At 43.3% G+C, this 24,931-nt stretch overlaps 1 protein-coding gene and 1 long non-coding RNA gene across 15 annotated transcripts in view; one reads left to right on the forward strand and one right to left on the reverse strand.

The window, feature by feature from the left end:
• LOC115585715 (uncharacterized) overlaps positions 1 to 24,931 on the forward strand; it is a 120,357-nt gene that overhangs the window by 65,040 nt on the left and 30,386 nt on the right. The window lies entirely within an intron of this gene.
• The window catches only part of LOC115585712 (membrane-associated guanylate kinase, WW and PDZ domain-containing protein 1-like), a 106,543-nt gene that overhangs the window by 42,189 nt on the left and 39,423 nt on the right, over positions 1 to 24,931 (reverse strand). For all 14 annotated transcript variants that reach the window (XM_030424309.1, XM_030424310.1, XM_030424308.1 and 11 more), the window contains exon 3: positions 528 to 647. In XM_030424309.1, coding sequence (XP_030280169.1) covers positions 528 to 647 — 120 coding nt within the window. The remainder of the gene's footprint in view (positions 1 to 527; positions 648 to 24,931) is intronic.

Raw genomic sequence — 24,931 nt, forward strand, 5'->3', positions numbered from 1 at the left:
GTGGACAGGTATTTGACATTGTCTGCGTGAAAGGGAGAAACGTGCCAACACACAGCAGAACCGGTGCCAAGCAGATTAATGTCGTAACATTCTCTCCCGGCCGCATGCACACAATCACTCTCACACACACACACACGCACACACACAAATTAGACTTAGCCCCTGCGTAACACACACACACACACACAGGCTCGCAAACAAACACACAATGCACAAACACACATCCACCCACACGTGTTTACACACACAGGTTTGTGTCAGCATGAGACTTAGCGCTGCACAACACTGTCCTAATCAGAGTGAGAGGGGCAGATGTGGCGCGACCCGCTGTCTCCTGGATGCATCTCCCCCCGCCCCCCCGCCATCATGCACAGTCTAATCGGAATCAACTGAGTGCGCGGTCTTACAGCATCGTAGCAAAAAAATAAATGTTGATCGCTGTCATGCTCGTTGTATCTGTGCAGAATCGGGACACCTGCGCCGTTGTGAGTGTCACTTGTGATCATTTTCATCATCATAGCCCTCACCGTCATACGTTCCTATCTCCAGTAGTGTGCCGCTCTCCTCGAGTTCTAGGAAGTCCTCCACCGACAGGAAATTGTAATCCACCCCTGGGACCTCTCCGTCTCGAGGGGGGCGGGTTGTACCTAAGGACAGAACAGCAGACAAATAAAGTTTAGCCGGCTGCCAATAACTTGTTAAAATTCAAGCCACGTGCTTACAGTGTGAAGGTGAAATCATATTTTTCCCTCCAGGCGGAGCAACATGTTTAATATGCCTCTCTCACACACACCAGTGAAAGTCTTTCATTAGTGTTAAATGCAGTCAACATCCAAACATTGATTCAGCTTTTTGAGATGATGACCAGCCGTGTCGAAGGGTTTCCAACGCGGAGAGTTCGGAAAAATCAAGAGGGTGTGATTGTAATTCAGCGCGGTGATTGGAGGCGAAGTGTCTGGTGAGTGGCTGTGAATATTATGTCAGGAAATTGAATCTCGAGCTACATCTCTGCCTCACGGGAAACACTAAGTCAGAAGATGAAATGGAGGTCACCCCAAGAAACAGACCTGATACTGTTATCAATCCATCAAATGTCTTCATGGTGACTCTGGAGTTGTAAAAATGCACGGACATGATAGTATGAAAGTTGTTTCACTAGAGCTGTTATTGATTGTTAAGGCTGGATTGTGCCTGTTACAGCCGCAATGCTGAACAGCTACACTTACTGCATTCTTAGGTGTTGTTAGGTTTAAGAGGAGTACAATAAAAGCTTTTCTTTCGGAGACAATATAAACCACGACTGATTCTTTTGTGTCACGGTGCCAGAGAAAACATGAGACAGATGAACTCTCAGTCAACTCTTTGAGCTCGAATTCTGTTCAAATGTAAAACAACTTTAAAATGTGTTGTCTTTTCTGCTCTGAGCCCGATCTCCTGCTGAAAGTTAATGATTACTGGTCTGGTATGCTTCTTCATCGTGGTGGGAAGACTTTGTAGTAGGAATCTGACACCTAACAATAGACAGGAGCTATTTTGTCTCTGTCTTTAGAAATAGGAGATGAGATGACAGGCTGGATGGCTAACAGTAGTTGTAACCCATCTGTGATCAGGAGTAGATGTATAGATATACACATATGGGTCCTCTTTTTGGATCTCTGCGATGGTAAACAGTCATGAAGTTATTTCTTATTTGAAAAGAAACAACTGCTTTTCAGCATCCCCAAAGCCTGCTGCTCTGCTAGGCTCTGCAAAATAACAACCCCCACGATGATAACTGAAGCCAACATGATAGTAGCCAAAAAACCGCAGTTCCTCCAACAGCCACTTGATTCTGGCTCCAAAAGTAGGTAAATCCCCATTGATCCTCATACTAAAATGCACAACCTTAAGGCAGAAATAAACATGTTTACAGCCTCGTACAAAAAACTGTTTTGGTCTCTAATGCTCATTTCCCGCTCGTGACATCTGTATGGGGAGGGAATTTTTATATGACTCACTTGTTTAAGGCTTAAAGTTATGCATAATTCAGGGCATGGGCGCTTTGAGTGACAAATAGCTTTTAGCTGTTTTGCTTGCTGTCGGCTCCTCTCAGCTCCGTACACTCCACCTGTTTGACCATTTTCGGATTAGCTAAGAGCTCACTGTAGGCACTGCCAAGATCGCAATGGCCACCACACTGAGCTTGAATGTCTTCTCAGACACCTGTGGGTAACATCGATGAGACTACATCCATGTTATATACAATCTACAGGCCGAACTTATACACATCCTTCTTAGGCCTTATTCAGGAAGAATCAGACATTGCAGCAAATAGGTTGTGCAGCGGTGTGTCCAGTGTGAACTTTAACCCTGCCCAGACAGAAGATGGCGGTAATGCACATAAAGGCAGTTTTCCAACCGCCATTAAACAACAATGGAGGAAGCTGCTATATTGCTCTGCTACTGGTGTGCTGGTCCTAAAGTGATAACATCACAAGAAAGAAATATCAGTTGTGTTCCCCCTGGTTCTAGCATTTAGCCACGTTACGAGTAACGCCAGTGAATGACCCGTCGTACTCTGCCTCTGATCATGTGCTGTCCAAAGAAGGTTTAGCATGCCGGTTCTACAGTGGTGGTCCACATCCACAGGTTAAAAAAACAAATAAAAACCAAATATTTACTTTCATTAATAACCAGAATGAGAGGCCTTTCATTACGGTGCATGCACAAGGCTAAATTGAGTGACAAGTGAAACGTTACGTTACACTCCATTGTGTTTTTGGTTATTCGTACTGCTAGCCACTAACATTTTGCTCCAGCCTGCTGCATCTTTTTCCGGCACCACCTGCAATCCGCACCAACGGAGCCTAAACACACTACCCCTAAATCAAATGTATGGCAGGACTGGTGTTGTTACTGCAATGCCTGATTCTGTCTAAATGAGGTCTTAGTGTAGTGCAAATTAAACATTTTACTAAGACACAAATTGATTAGTGAAAGGACCATCTAAGTGCTCCTGAAACGACATGAATATCTCTAACAGATTTCATGGCAGTACATCCGATAGCTGTCGAGGCATTTTGGGCAAAACTGTAAATGACATCCTGCTGTTGGGTCTAAAGGAAAAACAGAGTCATTAGGATTCAGCCTCTGGGAACCATGAATGTCAGCACAACCTTTTGTGCCAATCCATCAAGAAATTGTGAAAACTTTGACCTTCTGGTGGCACTGCAGGAAAAGTCGGGGGAGAAACCAAGAAATTATGATTCAGTAAACTACCATTTATAAATAATTATGTCAACCAAAGTGATGGACCCAGACACATACATTAGGATCCATGCAGCTAGAATGGGTAAAAACTGCTTTGAAAAATCATAATTTTTGGAGGCAGATATCCACTACAACCACTTGAACATCATCACTGTCTTCTATTCCAGACGAGTGAGAACGCTCATGTTTGACACAAGACTCCTGGCTTGTTCAAGTGTTTACCCGAGCCTCTCCGAATATGCAAGCTCACACTCCATCCCTCAGGGTACATCCAGCCCACAAACACCTGATAATAAGCACGTCTTCACGGTGCACTGCCGAGTCCAACACCTCCACTGCAACGCAAAGGCAACGCCGATTCGCTTTATCGCTTTTTTCTTCCTGCCATTTTGGAAATGACCCTCAAGATAAATGGATAAGGAGGAGGCGATTTAATTGACAGGACATGGTGCAACAAAACAAAATCCCTCACACGAAGGAAAGAAATGATACATCATCCAACTGGGCGCTTACAGCAGCAGCAGCACACCAGCAAAGTGCTGCTTTGTATTCACCTCGGCGGATGGGGATGAGATGAAAGTGAATTTGTCTGGGAGTTTGAGTCATAGGACTGGGTGGTCCCATGGTGGGAGATGTTTCTGAGGCACGGTGCGCTCTAATGACGCTGTCTGTTGAGCAGGGAATGGAGCTGTTATTCCAGGCTATTCCCCACAGTGGACGACTCTGATAGGAAGACTAATTCTGGTATGCCTATATTACAGAATATTGAAGGCTGAACCCTGCCTCATTACAACAGAGCTTTCAACTTCTGTAACGTGTTACGTCATTATTTGTTTGGAATAAAACAAGTTCAGCTATCAGAGAGCTGCTTTGCAACCACTTGACAATTCAACTTCCTCCTGAAGCCTGACAGTTGGCGCTTCTGGGTTACGTAACGTGATTTTCTGTTTGTACTCAGTGAAATCCTGCATAATTTAAATGAAATATTTTCAGAACAGTAGGTCACACTGTGACGTACTTAATGACGCCACAGCCGTGGATGTCAAGATGCAGGATTTTTTCCAGGGTGTCCTGATGGAAGGGGAACCACTAACAGGGTCCCACTGTCTGTTTTTTCTGGAGAGTGACTCACTGTGGTGAACTCCAGTCACGATACACCAACGTAATGTTTCTCAAATCAAAAAGTGTTGTATTCTTATGATTTAAAAAAACCCCCCATTTATTATTGAAGTAAACAATGAGTAATTACTAAAGATCTACACTGATATCGTAAAACCACAAGCTGGTGGGCAGAGAAATTCTTCTGTTGACCCCCAAGTTTTTTAATCCTAATCCAGTACAAGAGCAGCATCTAATCCTTCTGAAGATGGAAAAACAAAACAGAACAGGAATTCAATCTTCTAACTGTCAATCAGTGTGTTAATAGTTTGGACAATATCAAAAAAAGTAAAACTGACAGCCAACAAACGAAGGCTCGGGAGATATCCCACATTTTATATCACGTTATTATTTATTTTATTTGTATGCTATGTAGATAAGCAGTATGCAGTTCATGGATAAATGAAGGAGTAAGAGGCAGATATGCTGCTGTACGTGTTTACTGCTCCCTTTGCAGCAACAAATATGACAATTTTAAATAACAAATAAGAACTTTAAAGCTAGAACTTTGGTACAAAGGAAGGCTTGCAGACATAACGGAATAGCCTCAAAATATTGGGCCCAGCAAGTCTGTCACTGATTCCCTTCCTTATCAAGGAAGAGGAAGGTGAAGAGACAGGTGAGAAATAACCCTGTAGTTTAAAATCAGAAAGTAAAATACCGATTCCTCTCGGCTGAAGAATCACACAGCTGTTTGATATTTGATATTGTATAATATTTCCATACTACAGCAAATATTGTGATGTTCGGTAATATCTAATCTCAGTCCAAGCCTGAACAGAAGTAACATGAAGTAAAGTCTATAAGAGATATGCCCTTACATTGAAGAGATTCCAACAAAATGCCTTGAGAAGAAGATAATTACACTAGGAAAAGACCAATTCTGGTAAGCATTGTTCACTGTTTTCTGATTATAACTGAGAAAAGTAAATGGAAGATTAATCAATAATGAAATTCTTGAGAGTTGCAGCCGGAAAAATTGTGGACAAATTAATTGATATGGACAGACTGTGACCGTGTACATGCACTTTACTATGCATGTATGAGATACAACATCGTATAGTCAGGGTTCGTACGGGTGCTTGAATTCCTTGAAAGTGCTTGAATTTCAATGTTGTGTTTTCAAGGTCTGAAAAGTGCTTGTATTTTAGCTTAAGTGCTTGAAAGTGCTTGACATTATAACTCTGTGTCTTGGCAACATTGGGATCAGACTGGATAGTTTTCTTATTACAAGGAGAAATAAAATCAGTGTGTGTGTGTGTGAATCATCACACATGCAGCCTGGTAGCAATAGAGAAGGACGGCTGAGGAGAAGGTGAATTTGATCCAATTTTGACTGATGACACGTTTGATATTAATAAACTTTGATAAATAAGCGAAAAGCTTATAAAAAATTTATGTCAAAAAAGAAAATTACAGGGTGCTCTCAGGTCTCTCTTTGTCCCGGTGCAAGTGTACCTGAAGAACGCCAAGTGGCTTCCCTTTTTTAGAAAAAACTTTGTGTTCTCCTTTAATTTCTAAAGTTTTTGCTATCATGAAACATCATTTTAGATGTTTACAGCATAATACAATGTACATTATTGTGATAAAAAGTGAAAAAATAATCACGAGTATATATATTCCTGTAGATATGTATTTTATCCCAGCGATAAGGTGCTGGAAATTTTGTAAATGACCCTTAAAAGTGCTTGAAAAGTGCTTGAATTTGACCTTGAAAAATGTGTACCAACCCTGTATAGTATTTTCTCCTTTCTTCATTTGTCATTGTAAACTAAATATCTTTGGGATTTATACATTTGGTTGGCAGAAACAAGACTTTTGCTGAAGTCACCTCGGAAATTTTAATATAAAAATCATATCATATAATCAGCAGATTACGCCTAAATTCTTCTATATAAAAGAGATGACAAACAGACACATTTAATAAAACATTTTTCAATCTAACTCGATGATAAAATTTGATTCATTTCTTCAGATGTTAAAGAAGTAATGACGTCTTTTGAGAAAAGACTGACTCAATTACTAAACTAAGGCAATTATATTATGTTTGGGAGATAATTCCTTTTGAGTACCCGGCAGCTTGTCTTCAGTTGGACTCACAAGAGAGCGAGTCTGAATGCTCTCAGTGTGCGACAGCGAGGTCAGGCTCTTCTCCTTACTATCGCTGTGGAGAGCCTCTATTTTCTCTGGCCGGAGAAACAATGGCTGGGCCATGTTCAGTCCTGACCCTGGCTCTGATGAACTTCCACTGACTCTCATCAATGGGCTCCATTCTTTTCGGTGCCAGTGTGTGCATGTGAGTAGAAAAATGAATCGCAAAACCACATTTGGAAACATCTTCAGTTTTTAAAAATACCACCAAAGGCAGCCGGAGAGTCATCTTTGTTCTGGGACAAGTCGAGTGCTTATTCATCCAGAGAGGCAGTATGAAAAATGTATTGCATTCATTTTTATTTTAAACTGTGTTGTACAACCGGTATAAAGCTTTCATAAAGGGCTGCAGAAGGTAGAGCACAATAATAACCTAAATGAATGCAATTCAATACAAAACAAACCACTAAAAAAATAACAAAAAGCCAGAGCAATATCTTTGTCACTGCTAAAAAATAAATAAATAAATAAATAAACACAAACGTAGTAATTTGGTTTCTGCTTCCTTTATTTCTCATCCCGTGGTTTCCCCAGGTGAAAATATCAAATGCTTCATAAAGCTAACATCTTCTGAAAACAACTGTAATAATTGATCACGACTGAAAGATCTTTTGACTGACTGAGCGTTAGCGGGAAACTAAATGTGATGGTTTCTTTGAACTGCGGGTGCAATGAAGATCTCCGTGTTCTGCTGTCGACTTTGGTTTGCTTTTAGAGGATCAAATATGACAGGCCCGGGCCGACTTCTACAGGCATCAAACATGCTCTCGAAAAGCCACTTCTGCACACTGCATTTCAAGTTTAATGGCGTCAGTATGATTATTCACTGAAGGAGAGGAACCGTATCTCTCTCCCTCGTTCTCTCTCTCTCTGCTGATGGCATTATAATTCAGTACCAACACTGGCTTAAGTGTACCTCACTGAGAAGGATCCTGCATACTCTTTTTAAAGCGGATGACTTGAGTGGCTCAGGACTTTTTAGGCAGAAGTTACACGCTCACCTCAGGTGTTTAGCAGAAAATTTTCAATTTTCTTGTGAGAGACAGAAAAAGTGCTTCATGTACCGATCTCGCACGTACAATTCATAAATAACACAACAAACAATACACAGAGAGTGGTGTTATGTAACTGCGATAGGCTCAGACTGTCTTTGTGACAGCGTGTAACAGATAGAGAGGCTTCATGCACATTTAAAAGAGGAGGAGGCTGAAGTTTATACATGAGCGCCTGCCTCAGCGAGCCAAACATACCGATCTTACCCAGCCTGAAGCTGCCACAGGGACGCACAGCTGAGAATGTGTTCAAGTATTTATCTGCCAAATGTTACCATCATGACTGCGTTTGGTCAAAAATGATGAGAGGAGTCTTACAGGCAGAATATTTCTTTGTATTTAACTCACGTCATACACTGACAGTAGCACTTTTTGACCAAGGGTTTACAGCTGTGTGACGATGGTCCAGTGTGTAGGATTTAGGGTGATCTCACTGCAGAAATGGAACACAATTTTGATAATTTTGAATAATAATTAGCACATAATTCATGTATAATCACTTGGAAGAACCTCTTTTCACCTCAGATTGAGTATTTTATAGAGACATGTTTCTGAAGAAGCCCAGAGTGGACACCAAACACTGGCTCTAGAGAGGGCTTTCCACGTTTTTCGTGAGTAGAGGGGTGTTCAGCTGGTTGCAATTTGCATCCACAACACTGGATGCCACTTAATCCTGCACACTAGACCATCAGTAGAACATGCTACTACTCTTCTTGATTACATAACAACAATGAATACTGATTTTATTTTTACTTTATAGAAGAGGTTAAACTAACTTTTGGATAGAGCCAAGCTAACTGTTTACCCCGGCTCTAGTCTTTGTGCTAAATTTGTATTAATTATTTTCATATTTAACGCACAGTCATTAGAGAGGTAATGATCTTCTCATCGCACTCTCAACGAGAAAGCAAATATCTCCCAGAAGGTCAGACTATTCTTTCATCGGGCTGTTGTGGCACATCAGTTAGTTCTGTTTATTTCTAATAATCTTACAGTTACAGTTCTACTAAGGATGCCTGTGACTTTAGCGACACATTTTACATTCCTCTGACCTGTTCTTTAACGAAGGTAGCTTTAAACTCTTTCTACCTCAATAACTAATTCATGTGAAATGGTAGTTGTGATGGTGAGAGTAAACAGTGAAGTGGGGCTACACAATGAATCAGGACATTACCCAAATTGCACTATCCATATTGTAGAAGCTGCAATATTTGATAGAGGTGGACTGTGTGAAAAAACAGCATTATAATGCTGTAGTGTAGTGCTGCAGAGATCCATGTTTGTTTGGTACAGACCCCAACAAATGTCACATCATCGTGTTTTTAATCAGTGAAAATTATATTACCAAGGAATCATATCAGAAGTCATATCACAAATATCAATACTAATAGTCGGTGTACAGATTTATCCTTTCAGTGCCAGTTTAATCATTAACAAGTGGGGATGATTACCATAACAACAGTGACGGTCGACGGGCAGAACCAGTTGTATTCTAGCAAATGACACTACACCAGTGCAGCATTCTCAACTGTGAGAATGATCACACTGGATGACTTCTTCAAAAATGTTCTGGCTTTTGAAAAATAGTAGAATCATTTACACACAGTGTGCTGATTCAAAGGTGTGGACAGTTCTGAATTACACACTTCTGGAGTGGCAGCTGTGTGAATTGCGCACAAACAAGGACCTGCAGAGACTGAGAGTCTACAGCCACACTCACGGCTCCGTGAGGCCACATGCTAATATGCTGATTGTTTACCATTTCAGTCATCTTATTTTAGCACGTTCGCACACTAACACAAAACTAATTAAATTGATCCCGAGGAGAAAAATCAATGTCCGCTACCCATTTCATGGCAATCCATCCAGTAGTTGTTGAGACATCTCACTTCAAACCGCAAACATCAACCTCACTTTGGCCCTGGAGGTAAAATCAGAGGATCAGCACAGTCATTAGGATTATTCCTCTGAAATACGAACGACTAGTTGATGGATTGCCATGATGTTCGGCGCAGACATTCATTGACCCCAGTCTGGACCCAACACTGCAATATAAAAAGAGATAAAAACACTGGACTAGTGCGGTTTAATTGGATGATTTTACCTAGGAAGTAGATTTTAGACGCCTTCGAGATCCATCAAGATCTAGAATAATCAGATCACCCACCCCGAATGTAATCTCTGGCTGTGTTAGGCTGTTGCAGGAAATGCTGCAAACCACTCAGCTGGACTGGATCCATAATATGCTTTTGAAAAGAAAAAGAATAAATCACCAGTGTTATACCCACAGCTCCTCTTTGTTACCCATCTCTTTTTATTGTGTAATGAATAAATATAATTCTCACTGTCCGCTCAGCTTAGCTTAAGAGCATCTTGTGTCCCTCCCACCATCTCTCTTGATGTCTTCTTTGCATCTCTTGCTTTTCCCTGAACGCTCTGCGCCTCACCGTTACATCCTCCTCTTCCTTCTTCATCTTCACTCTTCACTACTCGGAAGTTTAACTTCTCTATTTCTGTCTTTTTCTGCCTTTTTGAAAATATTCATAGGTTTTAGTGGGCGGACGCAGCGGTAGTTCTTTTCTAAGTGTGATGAAGTGTCCACCACAGCGCGGATGTTTCCCCGCTAAACACACAACATCCAATCAGCATCCATCTCTCTCTTAACAACAGCGTCAATCAGCAGCTCCAGTCCGTCCCCATGGGGATGAAGAAGGGAGGAACGCACGGGGCTGTGGTGAACGGGAGCATCTGCCAAATGGTGGATCGGCAGGAAGGAGGAAGATGGAGAGAGCGAAGGAGGACGAGGGTGGCGCACACATGACATGAAAACAATCACCTAATGGGCACGCGAGATCCCTCGTACAACACACGGCTCGCCACTTCTCCCTCATTCTCACCTCTCGCTGTCTGAAAAGAAAAACCCACGACCGCCACAGCGCCGAGAAGCCAAACACAAACACAAACACCCAACACAGCACCTCTGGCTTGTTGTGCGGCACACTCTCCTCACCGGTTCTCCTCACATCTCTACTTTCATCTTGTCTGGGCGTCGTGTTATTGAGTGCTCCCTCTCGCACAAGGATGAAGCTGGGTGTGTGTGTGCGTGCGAGAGAGAAGTATTGATCTAAGCACTGCTAAAAGGATAAAGGAGTCCGAGCAAGCCTGTCCGAGCTTCTGTCACGTCATCAACATTGTCTCCATGTCTCTTTTCGCTGCACTGGTAACGCTTTCTCTGTATGACGCAAGACACGTCAGTGCTGTAACCAAAACACATTGACAGGTATCTGCTTTTTAAAATAGTTAATTTTTTCCTGCTTTTATCTGTTTTAAAGCAAGGTAGCAGGTAGTAATTATTCTTGTTGTCGCTTAACCTATTAATCATTTTGTCAAGTAATTAATTCACTGAGTCTTCAAAGCATCAGAACAATGGCTGTCACAGTTTTTCCACAAGCCTAAGACAACTTTTCAAATGGCTTGTCTAAAACCCAGAGCTTTTTTATTTGCAATTATATAACAAAGAGGAAAAAAAAACAACAAATCATCACGTGTGAGAAGCTGAAACCACTGAACTTTTGGCATTTATGCTGATAATGACTCAAAAGTGTCAATCAACCAAATGATTAAATGACTTCTTGTTGTAGCTGTTATCTGTTATGCATCATTAAAGGTGCAACATGTAAAGGTTTGTGTTTAATTCACAACAAGAAATCAACAGCATGTAAGGCTACGACGTCTGCTTATTGTGTTGCAGTGATAGCACCATTTAGCATGCTAACCAGCTAGCCCCGGGCCCATCCTAGTCCAAACCTGTCTATGCTAGCAGTGCAGGTAACTGAGCTAACAGCAGCTTCAGTCAGCAGCAGTTAGCGGTTAACCCGGTGATATGCTGCCCCATATTTGTGCGGAGTATGAATTCCACAGCTGGCCAATTCTTACATACTGCAGCTTTAACTTAGTGTCCTTTGGTTTTGGACTGTTGGCGAAGCAATTTGAAGACATTAACTTTGTTTCTGATGAATTTCAACATGCACTTTTCAAAGTAGTTGCAACACTACAGCATTCAGGAAGTGAACCCAATAATATTATACGACCTAGAAGAAAACCATTGCCGTGACCCTGCTTTAGTCTGTTTTGGAATGAAATGTACAGCAAACACACACATGGATTCAGGTACGAGCATCCACGCTGAAAGCCACAACCACAGAGTGGTTGACAGATAGAGCAGAGACACACATGTGTGTAAACACATATATAGTGTATTTAGAGTGTGGACTATAAATAGTAGGTTGTGGAAGCCAGTTTCTGTCCTCACTGGCAGTTCATAAAAAGCTCCGGAGCAGGGGACATGTGTCTCTGAAGTGGCCTGTTTGAGTGCCTGCTATGACCCACATCCCGTCTCCTAATACTGGGCCACTCACTCCACTGCTACCCAACACGCATCATAAACTGCAGGGGCATCCGAGCTGTCCTAAGTCATTAATTACAGACCTAGGAGTTGGAAACCTTGGAGAGATGTTATCGACTCACAGTAGGCACGCGTTTGAATCACAATGGACACTGAAATCGTGTGAACGGGAGTTTTTTTGTTTCCAGCTGTCACGGCAAAAGGTGAATATCATTCCACACACAAATGTCTCTGAGGATACAAAGATTGTGTACGAGAAGATGACTAACCTCGCCTGAAGAGACCGATTGGAGTGAAGTGCCAGGGAAACTACAAAACCTATACATCAGACGGTGATGGCCTTTATGTGAGCAACAGTTACGTTAACGGAGAGTAGCGTGCTTCAGTTGTAACAATTACAACAACGTCCTAATGCTGAAATCATATCAAAAACTGACTTGTCCATAGTCTCTGTTGATTCCATAAAAAACACACATTTGTGTTCTTTACTTCAGAGTTCTGGTTTATGTCTTGAAATGATTCGGAAAACTGCTTTGGATGAGGCTTTTGGTACAGAAGATGTTTGATTACCTCACATTGAAGTGCACCTGCATGTACAGTAAATAGAAAATCTACTGAGGAGGAGTTTGCAAGTCCTGGTGAAAGAACATTTAAAGGGCATTTTATCTGGCCTCAGAGAAAAGCAGATTCCAAGGCCATCTGGCTACTGAATCTTTTACAATGCACAGGGCTAAACTTTCACTGTTTTGCAGCCAGAGATTTATATTTTCCTTCTTCTGCTGCTCCACATCTTCAAAACTACTGACTGAAAATAGATTGACTGAAATGCTACCATACTGAATGTTTGCACCAAGTTCAAGGGAAAAGAGAGAGATTGGGTTTTTTTTTATTGAAAATGCCAAGCACTTCTTTTTACTGTACACTGTATTTATTTTATTTTCATTGTTGCATGAAATTATTAAAAAGTTATTCTGCAGCCCTTTGTGGTGGGCTGATGCAAGCTGTGTGAGTTTCCACTCAGAGGGAAGCTGTTATCTGTGGAGGCTGACTAAATATTTCATTCATGGAGCTGAGTGAATGTTTGTATCGTCTAAAAGTGGCCCAAGCCCGCCAGGGATGTGCACACGTAACATGTACCGCACATGCATGGAAAGGCTAAAGGATTAAAAATATGATCTGGTGCTAAATCGTAATGTTTGAGCTGAAAATGGAAAGACGGGTGTTGAGTAGGTGTTGAGTGCATCTGAAATTATATTGCATACAGTAAGGCTTCAGTCGAAAGGACATTTCATAATGTACAGTGTTTGTTTTAGCAATGCTAGCAGTGGGATTCAAGGAATAGAAATGACATTGGCAATCCAGATTGACAAATATCAGCTACTGGATGAAATTAATGGAGCAACAATGAGGTTCACATTTGCGATTTAAGTGAACCATCTCAACTGCTATTCAACAGATCACATTAGTCTTTTGCTAAGTAGGAAATGTTAGCACGCTAACACACTGAAGTAATATGATCATGGCTGTGAACGCTAAATCCCACAACACCATTTGACAATACCACTTAGCCGTAACCCTCATGCATTAATGTCGCATTTCCCCCCTTTTGACGGCATACCGCGCCCGAAATCTAACTAAAGTCCAACGCCTAAGTTGCTGTACTCGGTTCCTGCACTTCTCAGTGCAGACTGGCAGGGTAGTGGCCTTGGTAATGTAGCAGTGCGATGCTTGATTGTTGGTGTGAAGTTGTGAACAAAAAGCGAGCGTCCATGCTTTTCACACTATCTTCATCATTGCCCAAGTCGAGCAAGAGAAATCACCATAACTGACGACGCCATGTTGGAATTGACCCGTTGCATCTTCTTTCATTAACACCTTCAACGTCTGATGACGTATGAGGGTCGTGAAGGGTTGTCTCAAATGTATAGGGGGAGATTTCAACCACAGAGGTTGTAAACCTGTTCTGAGGGGCACCGGCAAATAAGAGTAGGGGTAGAGCCTTAGTCGTATTTACAGAATATATGTATTTATTAAATTAAACACAATTGGTATTGATTATTGGGTTTTAAAAATTGTCTGTTGTTTACTCACTTTTTTGAATTACATTTGGTCTTTTGTTAGACGAACACCTCGTTGGCTGGTGACGTAAAAACACACTCAAAAAACCTTAACCTGAACTTTATTTCTATCATTAACCTAAAAAAGAACCCAATAACACTGGATTTCTGAAGTCTGTGTTTCACACTATTGTTTCACCTGACACATTTTCTGCTGAAGACTCTTGAGAGAGCTGGACTGCTATTGTGTACAATTTGAAGCATGCCTGAGGTTGCATGAGGTCGAAAATAAAGATTATGTCATGCAGACGCTGCCAAGCGGGAACTAACTGTTGTTTGAACTATATGTTTTCTCCTCTGTGTTTTAACTTTTATGAAATCTGCTCTGACTCATATTATTGTTTTGTTTAAACAAACAAAGTTGTAGGATGCCGGGCTAAGGCTGATGTCTATCTCCACATCCTCCGCAGCCTCTCTCTTGATGCGACCCCTGGTTCAGTTCGGTTCACTGTTCACCTCGGGCAAAGGATCCTGAACATCCCCCCGTCCACACCCATGTGAACTCATGCTTCACTGTTCAGATCTTTGCTGCTGTCAGAGGCACAAACCGCTCATTATTATGTCCAAAATAAAAGGCAGCGAAAGAAAAAAAACAACACAGAAAACCATCCACTGATACAAACACACCACCATAACCACAACCACACACACAGATCCAGGTGAAAAAACGTCCTCTGGTGTATTAACAATAGGCAGTGGGGGCTGACGGTGACATCTGATAGCCTCAATCGCCTTCCTGCTGTTGATGGTCTGGGGAGCTTCCACTCATTGTCTGACACACACATACACACACACTTGTAGACACACACAGGGACACAGCCAAACATCTGCTGTTTTAACCCCTGCTGCCTGCGAGTGTAAGCGTGGCCGGGGGGGGGGGAGAAGACCAAGCAACCGACCTGAGAGTGAGATTAGACTGACGGTGGGGCTGAAACTGTGCAGGACAACAGATGATTTTATCTGAATAAATTACAAATAAATAGAGCCTCTCTAATTAATACACACAATACAATACACAATATCTTAAACGTAGGGGAAACTGTCACATCAAAACATAGTCTCACCACTCGATTCTTTCCCCTCCACAACACAAGAGGCCATGGCGACGGCGTGAATTGGAACGTGTTTCCAGGATAAACACGCGCTCGGTGTTGATGGGAGAGTGTGTGTTATGAAAACAGAGGCTGAGAGGTTGACGTGAGAAGAAAATTACGTGCATATCTCAGAGCAGCCGGAGCGAGGGGAGGGGCAGAGAGAGCCAACAGTCACAAAGGGAGTTAGCGGGGAACTCTCTTGGGCCTGTAAGCCAATTACTGGAGCTGCATTGATTGAGGCAGCACTTTAAGGCCTCATCTACACAAGTAGTCCCTTAATACACTGGTCAGATGACGGGAGCGTCTCACCACAAACTATGGATACATGTCCATTTGCGTCCATTACGGCGTCGGCCGGACAAATCTCTTTAGAGACGCTAATAGGACTAAATGGAGAATATTAGAAAACATCTAGTCTTGAACTTGTTCTAATTAAAAGATGCGTCCCTCGACCGTCATGCTCCTGACGTGGACAGGTACTGAACCTGTTTCCTCAGTCCTGATCAGCCAACCCGGAGACCAAGGTGAGTATTAACTTCCTGAGCGCCGTGGCTGTGTTCAATCAGCACTTCCATCCCCCATTAAAAGGATTGCTGGCCCATAATGATTTATGAAGGGGAACGGAGAGCGAATCAATGTAGCGGAGGCCCTCAGATTAATGATTAAGCAAATACCAGGCCCACTCCAGATCCTATCAGGGGCCGAGGTGCTGCTAAGAGCACGCCATGCTGTAGTAGGTTCAATTAACTACTATGAGGTTGAGGAAGCTTCAGCAAAAGAGCTTTAGTGCCTCGCACAATGAAACACTCGTTCAGACGGCCTTCAGAGCTCAGGACTAAACAGTTCCTAGAATAGCTTGTGTCAGGTTTGTCTACAGTGTCACAACAAAGGGTCACATTTATGTACATCAATACTTTTGTGGGACCAACGAAGACGTAGTGAAATGTAGGTGTTGGTTGATACTCTATTTTATTTTTGGATCAGACAGATCCTGATCTAATTCAGCATTTTGCTATCCTAACACTAGAGCCCGGCCAGTACTGGACTTTTGGGGCCAATGCCGATATCAATATTATCATACCAATTTTCTTATATTTACAGGATATATAGATATACATCTTTTATTTTTTTTTGCAAAAACCCCTCAAATGCGGTATCAAACACTTGACATGTGACGACAAGACACAAGACAAGACATTTTACAGTTTAACAGTAAACTTGACACCAGGGCACTGATACGGTAAACTTCACTGTAAATTCAATTAATCAATTCATTAAACTATAGATTAGCCCAAGCACCCTTTTCTGCCATTGGGCATTATAAACCGATACCGATATACCTGTGATAGACCAATATCAGCACCATAATATGGGCCAACCAATTCATATCGGTCGGGCTCTACTTCAGACTGACGGTTTGAACAACAGTCCAGTTTCTTTAAAAACTGAGTTTCAGGTCAAATCAAGAATCCCATGAAAATCTGCAAATCATCACATGATAAGAGCTTGAGCTAGGTGATATTTTGGGATTTACACTTGACAAATGTCAGAGTATAACGATAAATGAAAATGAGTGTCAATGAGTAGAAGTCGTCTTTCCACAGCAAGAGTAAAGATATTGTCTTAAAATGTTATTTCAGTAGTTACTTAAAATATCTTATATTAAAAGTACTAGAACTAAAGGTTAAAGCACATTATGCATATCATTTACATAAATACATGTACTATATACTATGGGTCGAATAACTACTGGATCAGAGTTTTTAGTACCAGATTGCAGATAAAATAAATGTGTGTAAAAATGCGCTGACAATCTGTACCTAGTAACTGGTCACTTAAGTTGTCAAAGTGGTGGAGCGGAGCATGAAAAGGAAATACTCCAGTAATACATCTCAAAATTGTACCTGAGTACACTACTCGAGTGAATGTACTCAGTTACATTCCATCAGTGAATATGTGTACTGATACTGTAGTGTTGTACGTTGGACGTGAGCGGGTCGTACACTGAGGGGATCATCAGATCGGGGTTGCCGGTTGAGAACCCTGGTGACTGAAATTAAGAACAGATTATCAAAATAGTCGCTGATTGATTTCCCGTCCCGAATCGACTAATCGTTTCAGCTCTTTTTTTTTTTTTTCAGTTTAATCGAAAAAGGGTGTTTATATTTTTCAGAGTGAAAGCGTATTAAAAGTGCTCTTTCAGTATCCACGGTATTTTTACTGGAAACATTAACCGACTGTAAATATATGGAGAGGGCAGCTGTCTTTATCAAAGAGCCCGTTTTTTTTTTTAAGCGCAGGTTCCTCGCTGTGATTGTTTGAATAAAGGGATGATGCAGTTACCCATTAAAGAGGCGAAGGACAGAGAGAGAGAGAGAGAGAGAGAGAGAGAGAGAGAGAGAGAGAGAGAGAGAGAGAGAGAGAGAGAGAGAGAGAGAGAGAGAGAGAGAGAGGCCAGACACACAATGCTGCTGCTGCCCAACACAACAGGCCATTCTTTCAGCTCGCGCCACAACACTCCACACAGCTGAGTCCCAGCCGCTATTCTCCTGCTGTTCCCCCCCCTACTCCCACCCCATCTCTCCCCTTTCAATATGGGGGAGAAGAATAGGGGAGGGTGTGTGTGTGTGAATATGAATAGTGGGCAAGCACATACAATCTAGAGCGTAATTAGATGGGGAATCTTGTAAAATGACACAAAAGATGGCAGCTTCAAGAAAGCACTGTATATGAGTGGAAAAGGGGGGTGCAAGACTGAGAGGAAGGAGCCAGTGCACAAAAAGAGGGGTGACTCAAGGAGGTAAAAAAAAAAAAAAAATGAAGGGAGGAAGATGTGGCAGGCAAACATGCACAAACACATATCCGCCATCATCACAGACACATGGCACAACACATCAAAGCCTGTCAATATCACACCACGAATCTGAGAGGCTCTGATTCCCACAGTCCCTCTCATAGGGAAAAAAAAAAAAAAAAAATGCACCTGCCTCTGTATTTCTGCCTCTGCTCATTCTCTCCACCCACATCCCTTCCAATCTAATCCCGGAAGCCAGGGCATCATTCCCAGGAGAAGAAGTAAATGTCACAGAATTACCTCTACGCCGCCGCTGCCGCTTTCCTCTCCGCACGTTTATTCCACAGACATATTCAAAAAGATAAATCCAAGCAGGCTGAATTCTGCCCTCCTTCTACCGACTGAGCCATCCATGGATCATCCAGCAGTGTGCGAGCGAGTGCTAGCTCCCCAGCTTGCTGGCTCATTCAGGCAGGCAGCTTGCTAGTAGGCAGCTGCCGTTTTTCTTCAAAGCTCCACGAGCAGAGCAAATTAGAGGTCCAGCCCAGCTTAGAGGCTAAGCCATTGTGAGCTATTCACACTCCAGTTCCTGTCTGAGGCCAATGGCTGTAGCCCCCTGCAAACTCCCGCCCACTGCCTTCCTCCCTCCCTCTCCCTCTCTCTCCCTCTCTCTCCCTCTCTTCCTTTGCTGTCTTTTCTCTTTTCTCCTTCTCCTCCTATCTTAGCCATAAATATAGACTCTTGACATTACCTAACACATGGTCCCTCCTGACAAACAGCCAGTCATGCAGGTCTTGTGACTGAGAAAAACCTCTCAAGGGGTGAATGCTGAGTAAAGGGAAGGTGTAAAGGGCAACAGGACTAGGAGGAGTACTGTATCATATAGCGTAAAGGATGCTCCTGGTAAGGCACTGTACAAATGTGTGAAATAATGACCAAGGTTGGTCCTACATAAGGGATTGTAGAGTTTGTTTACTATGTCACGACTGGAGTAAAGCAGAGAGCCTGGACTTGATTAGGAACCGCGGCAGATTAAAAGCCCAGTGGCAGACAGAAGGCTTGTACCTGGCGGTGCAGGTCTGTACCTGCATGGACATGGACTGCTGCCCAGGCAACCTGACCACAAAACCCAGGAGCTTTCCCCTGAGGGAAGAGGACTGCAGCTTTCTGTTTGGATTCACATGGCCCTCATTGTTCCACAGCTTCAAGTGAAAAACCAGTGGTCTCACTGGCCGACCTGAGGTGAATCAACAAAATGTGTTGAATGCTGCACTTGTGGCCTGATGCTTTACAGCTGGGGATGCTTCATGGTGACTCAGAATTTCTATAAGCAAACGTCAGACATTGTTTAGAGTATTTACATTGACCTTTGTTGCTAAATGGCAGGCTGCTTTGGTTAATTATAACAATGTGAAAAATAACAATTGTTGCTGGGTTTTTATTGTTGGATTAAGATAAAGCTATGCTGAATCCTTCTGCACAATTCACAATTCAAACAAAATATACCGAGGGACCGTTTCACTTTCATTCATATCGCTTCTACTGGTGGGAGGCTTTATCAGATTTTACAGATATGGGTGTATCTCTAAATGTCACATTTGTGAGAAAGTTGATTTGTGAGTGTCATTCGCAACTCGTCAAGTACTGACACTGACCCAACCCACGATCCAGAAGTGTGTATTTGATGAGTTGGGAATAAATGAGACCCAACAACAGCTTTGTTACAAAGTCGACCGTTAAAAATGAATATTGTCTGTAAACTAACTGATAATCGGTGAACCTGTATAGTACAAGTGCACTGAGAAAGGGGAAAACCAGTTTAGACAGTAATGTTAGCAGTAAACGTTTCTGCAAACCACTGATCCCTTCACATTTGTACATGTCACAGTCCACGTACCGTATTGACATCTAAACAAAATGTGTCATATCACAATAACCTGACGGTCATACAGGTGGATGGTGATGGAGTAACAGGGGAAAGTGCTGGCAAGCCAGAAACAACATCAACATTTGTAAGTGTAAAACCAGTGGATATTTTTTGACAAAGGACCTCTGCCTTTCAATATTTGTAAGCGTGCCACCACTTGATATTTATCAAGGATAATTTGAAGGTGTTGGTGGCGTCTAAAAGGGAAGTTGGGACATCTCAGCTGTGTTCATGAGGACACATCAGGACATCTCCTGACTTATTCGTGGCAACAAAAAACAGGTGTTTTAAGCCAAACATGGTATTTCCTTACCCTAACCAAGTGTTTTTTGTGCCTAAACCTAACCAGAGCGTAAGCACAACGTGGACATGACATAAAAATAAAAATAAAAACAAAAAGAAATGTAGACTTTCAACATATCCGTCATTTGTGGTTGGAAAAGCACAAGAGAAGCAATCTAACGTATGCAGCTACAATAGATTAGCCTAGTTTAACGTAGTGGCTGGGAAACAGCGAGCTTGGCTCTGCTCACCGGCACCTTTAAATCTGACGCTGTACTGAAGGTCTCACAGGGAGCAAACAGATGTCACGTGCTAATTATTGACCCCCCTGCTTCCAGTGTAAAGCTAAGCTAGCTTCCTGCAGGCTGTAGCATCATTTTTAGTGGACAGACATGAGACTCTAACAGCAAGATGGTGACGAGGTGTATTTCCTTTAGGAGTGAACTACATTAACATAATGGCAGTTATATGGTAGAGGGGCGAATTAAACATTCATGTGATGAAGGTCATTTACAGTTTGTCGAACACGCTACTTGGAAAACCACACAGAGAAAAAACACATTAAACTTCTTTCACTGACTGCATGTGGTAAACCCTCTCATTCTGAAGTACACTGGCAGCCTTGTTGAACCTCTAAACATGTAAATTAGTAGAGTCAACTGCACTGAAGGAGCAGTGATTTGAACACCAAGTATAATGCTTTCAGTTAATAACAGAGTGCTAGTCCATGGGAGTAAATATGATCCAAACACAACAGATACTGTAAGCACCCACATGAACACAAAGTTCAGTGAAGAAAGTCATCCGATTTTAGATCAATCTGGCGTCATCACACTCACTGCTTGGAGGCAATCGAGGACTCGCAAACACTGAAGAGCTACAGTATGTGGGCTAGCTGGCCGCCGCAGCGGATCCGCATCCAAACCATCACAAGACACTCGCTCACAGAGGAGTCTCGTAAAAAGACGACATGATCATAACAGAGAATCTTTGTGCGGGCTGTGAATTAGGACAGTTCCATTTCCTTGACCTCGAAGGCAGGGTTACATCTGCACACACAGTGAACATCACTAGCTAGCCGTCTGAAATGTAAAAGTTAAGAGAATTCACACCTGGTTTAAGCCACAAGTTCTCGTTCAGTTCCATGTGGACAGGACTCCGGTATTACTCTGGTCTGAGCAGGCGAGGACGGCGGGCCCCCTCAGCCACACATAGAGAACTACATCAAACATTTCTGCGGTTGTTGGGCAAAGATAGTTGCTCATTAATCAGGGACTGATCACTTTAAAGTGGCCTGAGTGACTCCCGGGTGATCCCGTCAACAATCTTCACATCTTCACTTCACAAGATCAACGGATGACTGTCTTACTGGAGCATGACGAGGAAGCATGAGTAAGGATTTTGAATGACAATAATATCACCGAGAGCTACACTTCACCTGGTTTCTCGTCAGGATTTGTTTAGTCGAGGTACAGTTTGTTCTTAGGTGCAGAAACGGAGGTTGTGTTGCTGTTGTAACGGTTTCTTTGAGATCATTTATCACGAGATTGCTTGAATTGGGCCTGGAAGACAACATCAGAGACCACAACCTCCGGTCTCCACCTTCCACCCACTTGCCAATCACACATCAGTGGTAGGAGTAGAAGGAAGACGTGCAGTCCTTTTTGGCCTGTGTGTGATTTATTTTAATGGTGACAAACGATGCCTGTTTGTGACTGTAAAAGATGCTAAATGAGGCAATGAATACACCAACACATGCATTAAACATGACCCTAACACACACACACACACAGAGAGAGAGAGGGAGAGAGACTCTGCACCTGTCTTCGTATATCATTACTATGCAAAAACACATATTTGCCCAGCTTCCTCAGTGATCTCGGAGGCCATCGTTTTCTCCGTCACTCGTCGTTCTCCACAGCGAATCGCGCGTCAACGCAGCAGATATCTGGTCACATGAACACGGATAAGAACAGTGCGTATGTGGAAGAGTAGGCAAACACAAGCTGGGGCCCGCTCATCCGTTACAAGAATGAATGGCCATCATTAGCATGAGGCTCCCCGGCAGCACCCTGCAATGCAGCGACACACACAATGGCGAGTGCCACGCTTCCCCCTGCCGTTCCCCCAGAGAAGCTCTTTTGTTTGAGCAGCATCTGGACCTGACCTCCATGCATTTGAGGCTGATGACCCCCCCGTCCACCACCACCCCCCCCCACCCTCCTTCTCTGCTCCTCATCGCTTCTCCTCTCAGAACCTCCTCTTAAAAACCCTCCTCCTCCTCCTCCTCCTCCTCCTCCTCCATCTCCTCTCCCCTTCATTTCCTATACCCTGTCCGTTCTTCACACACAGATACCCCCTCTCCCTCCCTCTTCCAGCCAAGGAGAGCAGCCATCTCTTGCTTCGTGAAAAGAAGGTCTGTGTACTAGTGGGCCTTACACAAAGCCTGCAGGGTGAATTAGAAAAACCAAAGAGGAAAAAGCACCAGGGCTAGTGGCCATCTGTCCCTCTGGGTTGGACGTGCCTGCCTCGAGTGTGCCTGCCCCCCCCCTCTTTCCCCTCACATAATTCCCACCCCTACCCCCACCTTCCCTGATTCCCTTAGCCTATATACACAGCATCAACCCCACACACACACACACACACACACACACACACACACACTCTCTCTCTGCCATGCATACATCACAGGCATCGGATGGCGGATGGCGGTGAGAGTGGTGGAACAAGAAAAAAAAAAGAAGAAGAAGGAGAAGACGAGGAGAGAATAAGGAGCTGCCACTTGCCTGGATGCAGAGCGAGCCCGGAGCCAGCAAATCAAGCCGTAATCCCTTTTCTTTGTGCGAGCGGCAAGCAGAGAAATTTTGTCTCCAACAATGATTTTCCCCGAGATCGGCAGTGGAGTGGAAAACAAGGAAGCGAGGGAGTGAAGGACAGCGAGGAGGGGAGGGAGAAAGAGATAGAGAGAGAGAGAGAGAGAGAGAGTGAGCGATGGGGAGGTGATGGAGGGTGAGAGCAGCAGAGAGGCAGGGAGACGGTGGGAGCAGCTAGAGTGTGACAGAGAGAGACAGAGGAAGGCAGCAGCCACCGCCGAGCCACAGGGACGCTGACACTCAGCGGAGGATTCGAAGTGAAGAGAAGGAGGACGACAGAGAAGGGAGCAGAGAGAGAGAGAGAGGGGGGAGAGAGAGGGAGGGAGAGATCAGGTGGGGGGGAGGGAGGGAGGACTGGTTTTGCTCCGTGGCTCAAGCGCTGGGATAACGCCGAGATAACCCCTCATCCCCAAGCAGCAGCTGTAGACGTGAGAAGGGGAGAATGAATCCCACGAGACAGCGACTTCTCTATCAATTGTGACATTTGCTGCACATGATAACAATGGCCATCTGTAGCAGCGGGGCTATGAAGGAGAGGGGAGGAGGATGGGATGACAGAGAGGGAGGGATTTTGGGGGGGGGTTGTGTTCTTCAATTTAAACACACATGCCCAAAAGGAAGGGGAAAAAAACCACCTCGGCCAGTGGTGGAGAGGGGGGGGGGGGAGGCACCTGTTCGAGTCAAGCACAGGGGGGGAGAGAGGGAGCAACACATGTGCTCAGGAGAGGGGGAGGAGACCGCAGAGACACAGGGAGACAAAGGAAACAGAGGGCCGAGAAGTGTGGCTTTTATTTGACTGCTTTTGTCATTCTGCCTCGTCATGCCAAGGAAATATTTGCATGTGTGCGTGAGAGAAAGAGAGAGAGAGAAAGAGAGACAATAAACAGGAGGTGGGGAGCGATAGTAGGTCACCGAGAAAAGGGAGAGAGAGGGGAGGGACAGGAAGGACGGGTAAACACTAGAAAACATTTCAGTGTTAGAATCACTGACCAGCGCTGTGTTCTTGTGTTTTTCAGTCACAATACACAAATTGTGCCTTGTTGATTAAAGGGTAAGTTCACCCAAAAATAACAATTCAATCACCATCTATTCATCGCCACGCTGAAGGACAGTCGGGGTGAAGTTTAGCAGGCAAAACATTTCCAGAGTTTTTGCAGCGTTCGTCCAAAACAACTGAAGAAGATGGAGACTTGTTATAAAATGTCGTGCCAAACGTCTCCGTACAAGCTCGTCACGCTTAATCCAAATCTCCGGAATCCTCAAGACCCTAGTTGGTTTGAAAGAGCAGTCGAGCTCGTGCTGCGCTACCGCTCTTAGCTTAGTAGCTACGGTGAAGATTTGGGCTTTAAAAAAGGGGCATAAACAACACCTTTTCAAATCAAATTCAGATCTTCAGGCTATAAGACTTTATATATCTTAATCCTTTGTGCCATAAGCCTTCAGCACATCAGTGAACCACGCCGTTGCTTCACTGGATGACATGTTCCATTATCAACATGAATGTGGGCACTGTAGCTTATTTTGGGTCGGTCCCACACACACACTGTAAATACTCACTATCGCGCATCAAATCCACGCCTGAAAATAGCCCCAAACAAACACTGTTTACTCCTGAGTGTATAGAGCCTTTTGATATTTATGAGCTGTTTGGATGTATGTCTTAAACACACTAAATGGTCCTTTTTAGCGGTTAAGAAAAAGTCTCAATTTAATTCTGATGTCTCTACATGACCTACCTCTACTTCTGTATGGTTATTCTAGTAAGTCTTAAAGGGTATCTCCACCGATATATTCATTTAAGTGTGCTTACAGTGTGTGTGAAAAAGTAG

Source organism: Sparus aurata, chromosome 7, assembly GCF_900880675.1.
Source record: "Sparus aurata chromosome 7, fSpaAur1.1, whole genome shotgun sequence".
Lineage (NCBI taxonomy): Eukaryota > Metazoa > Chordata > Actinopteri > Spariformes > Sparidae > Sparus > Sparus aurata.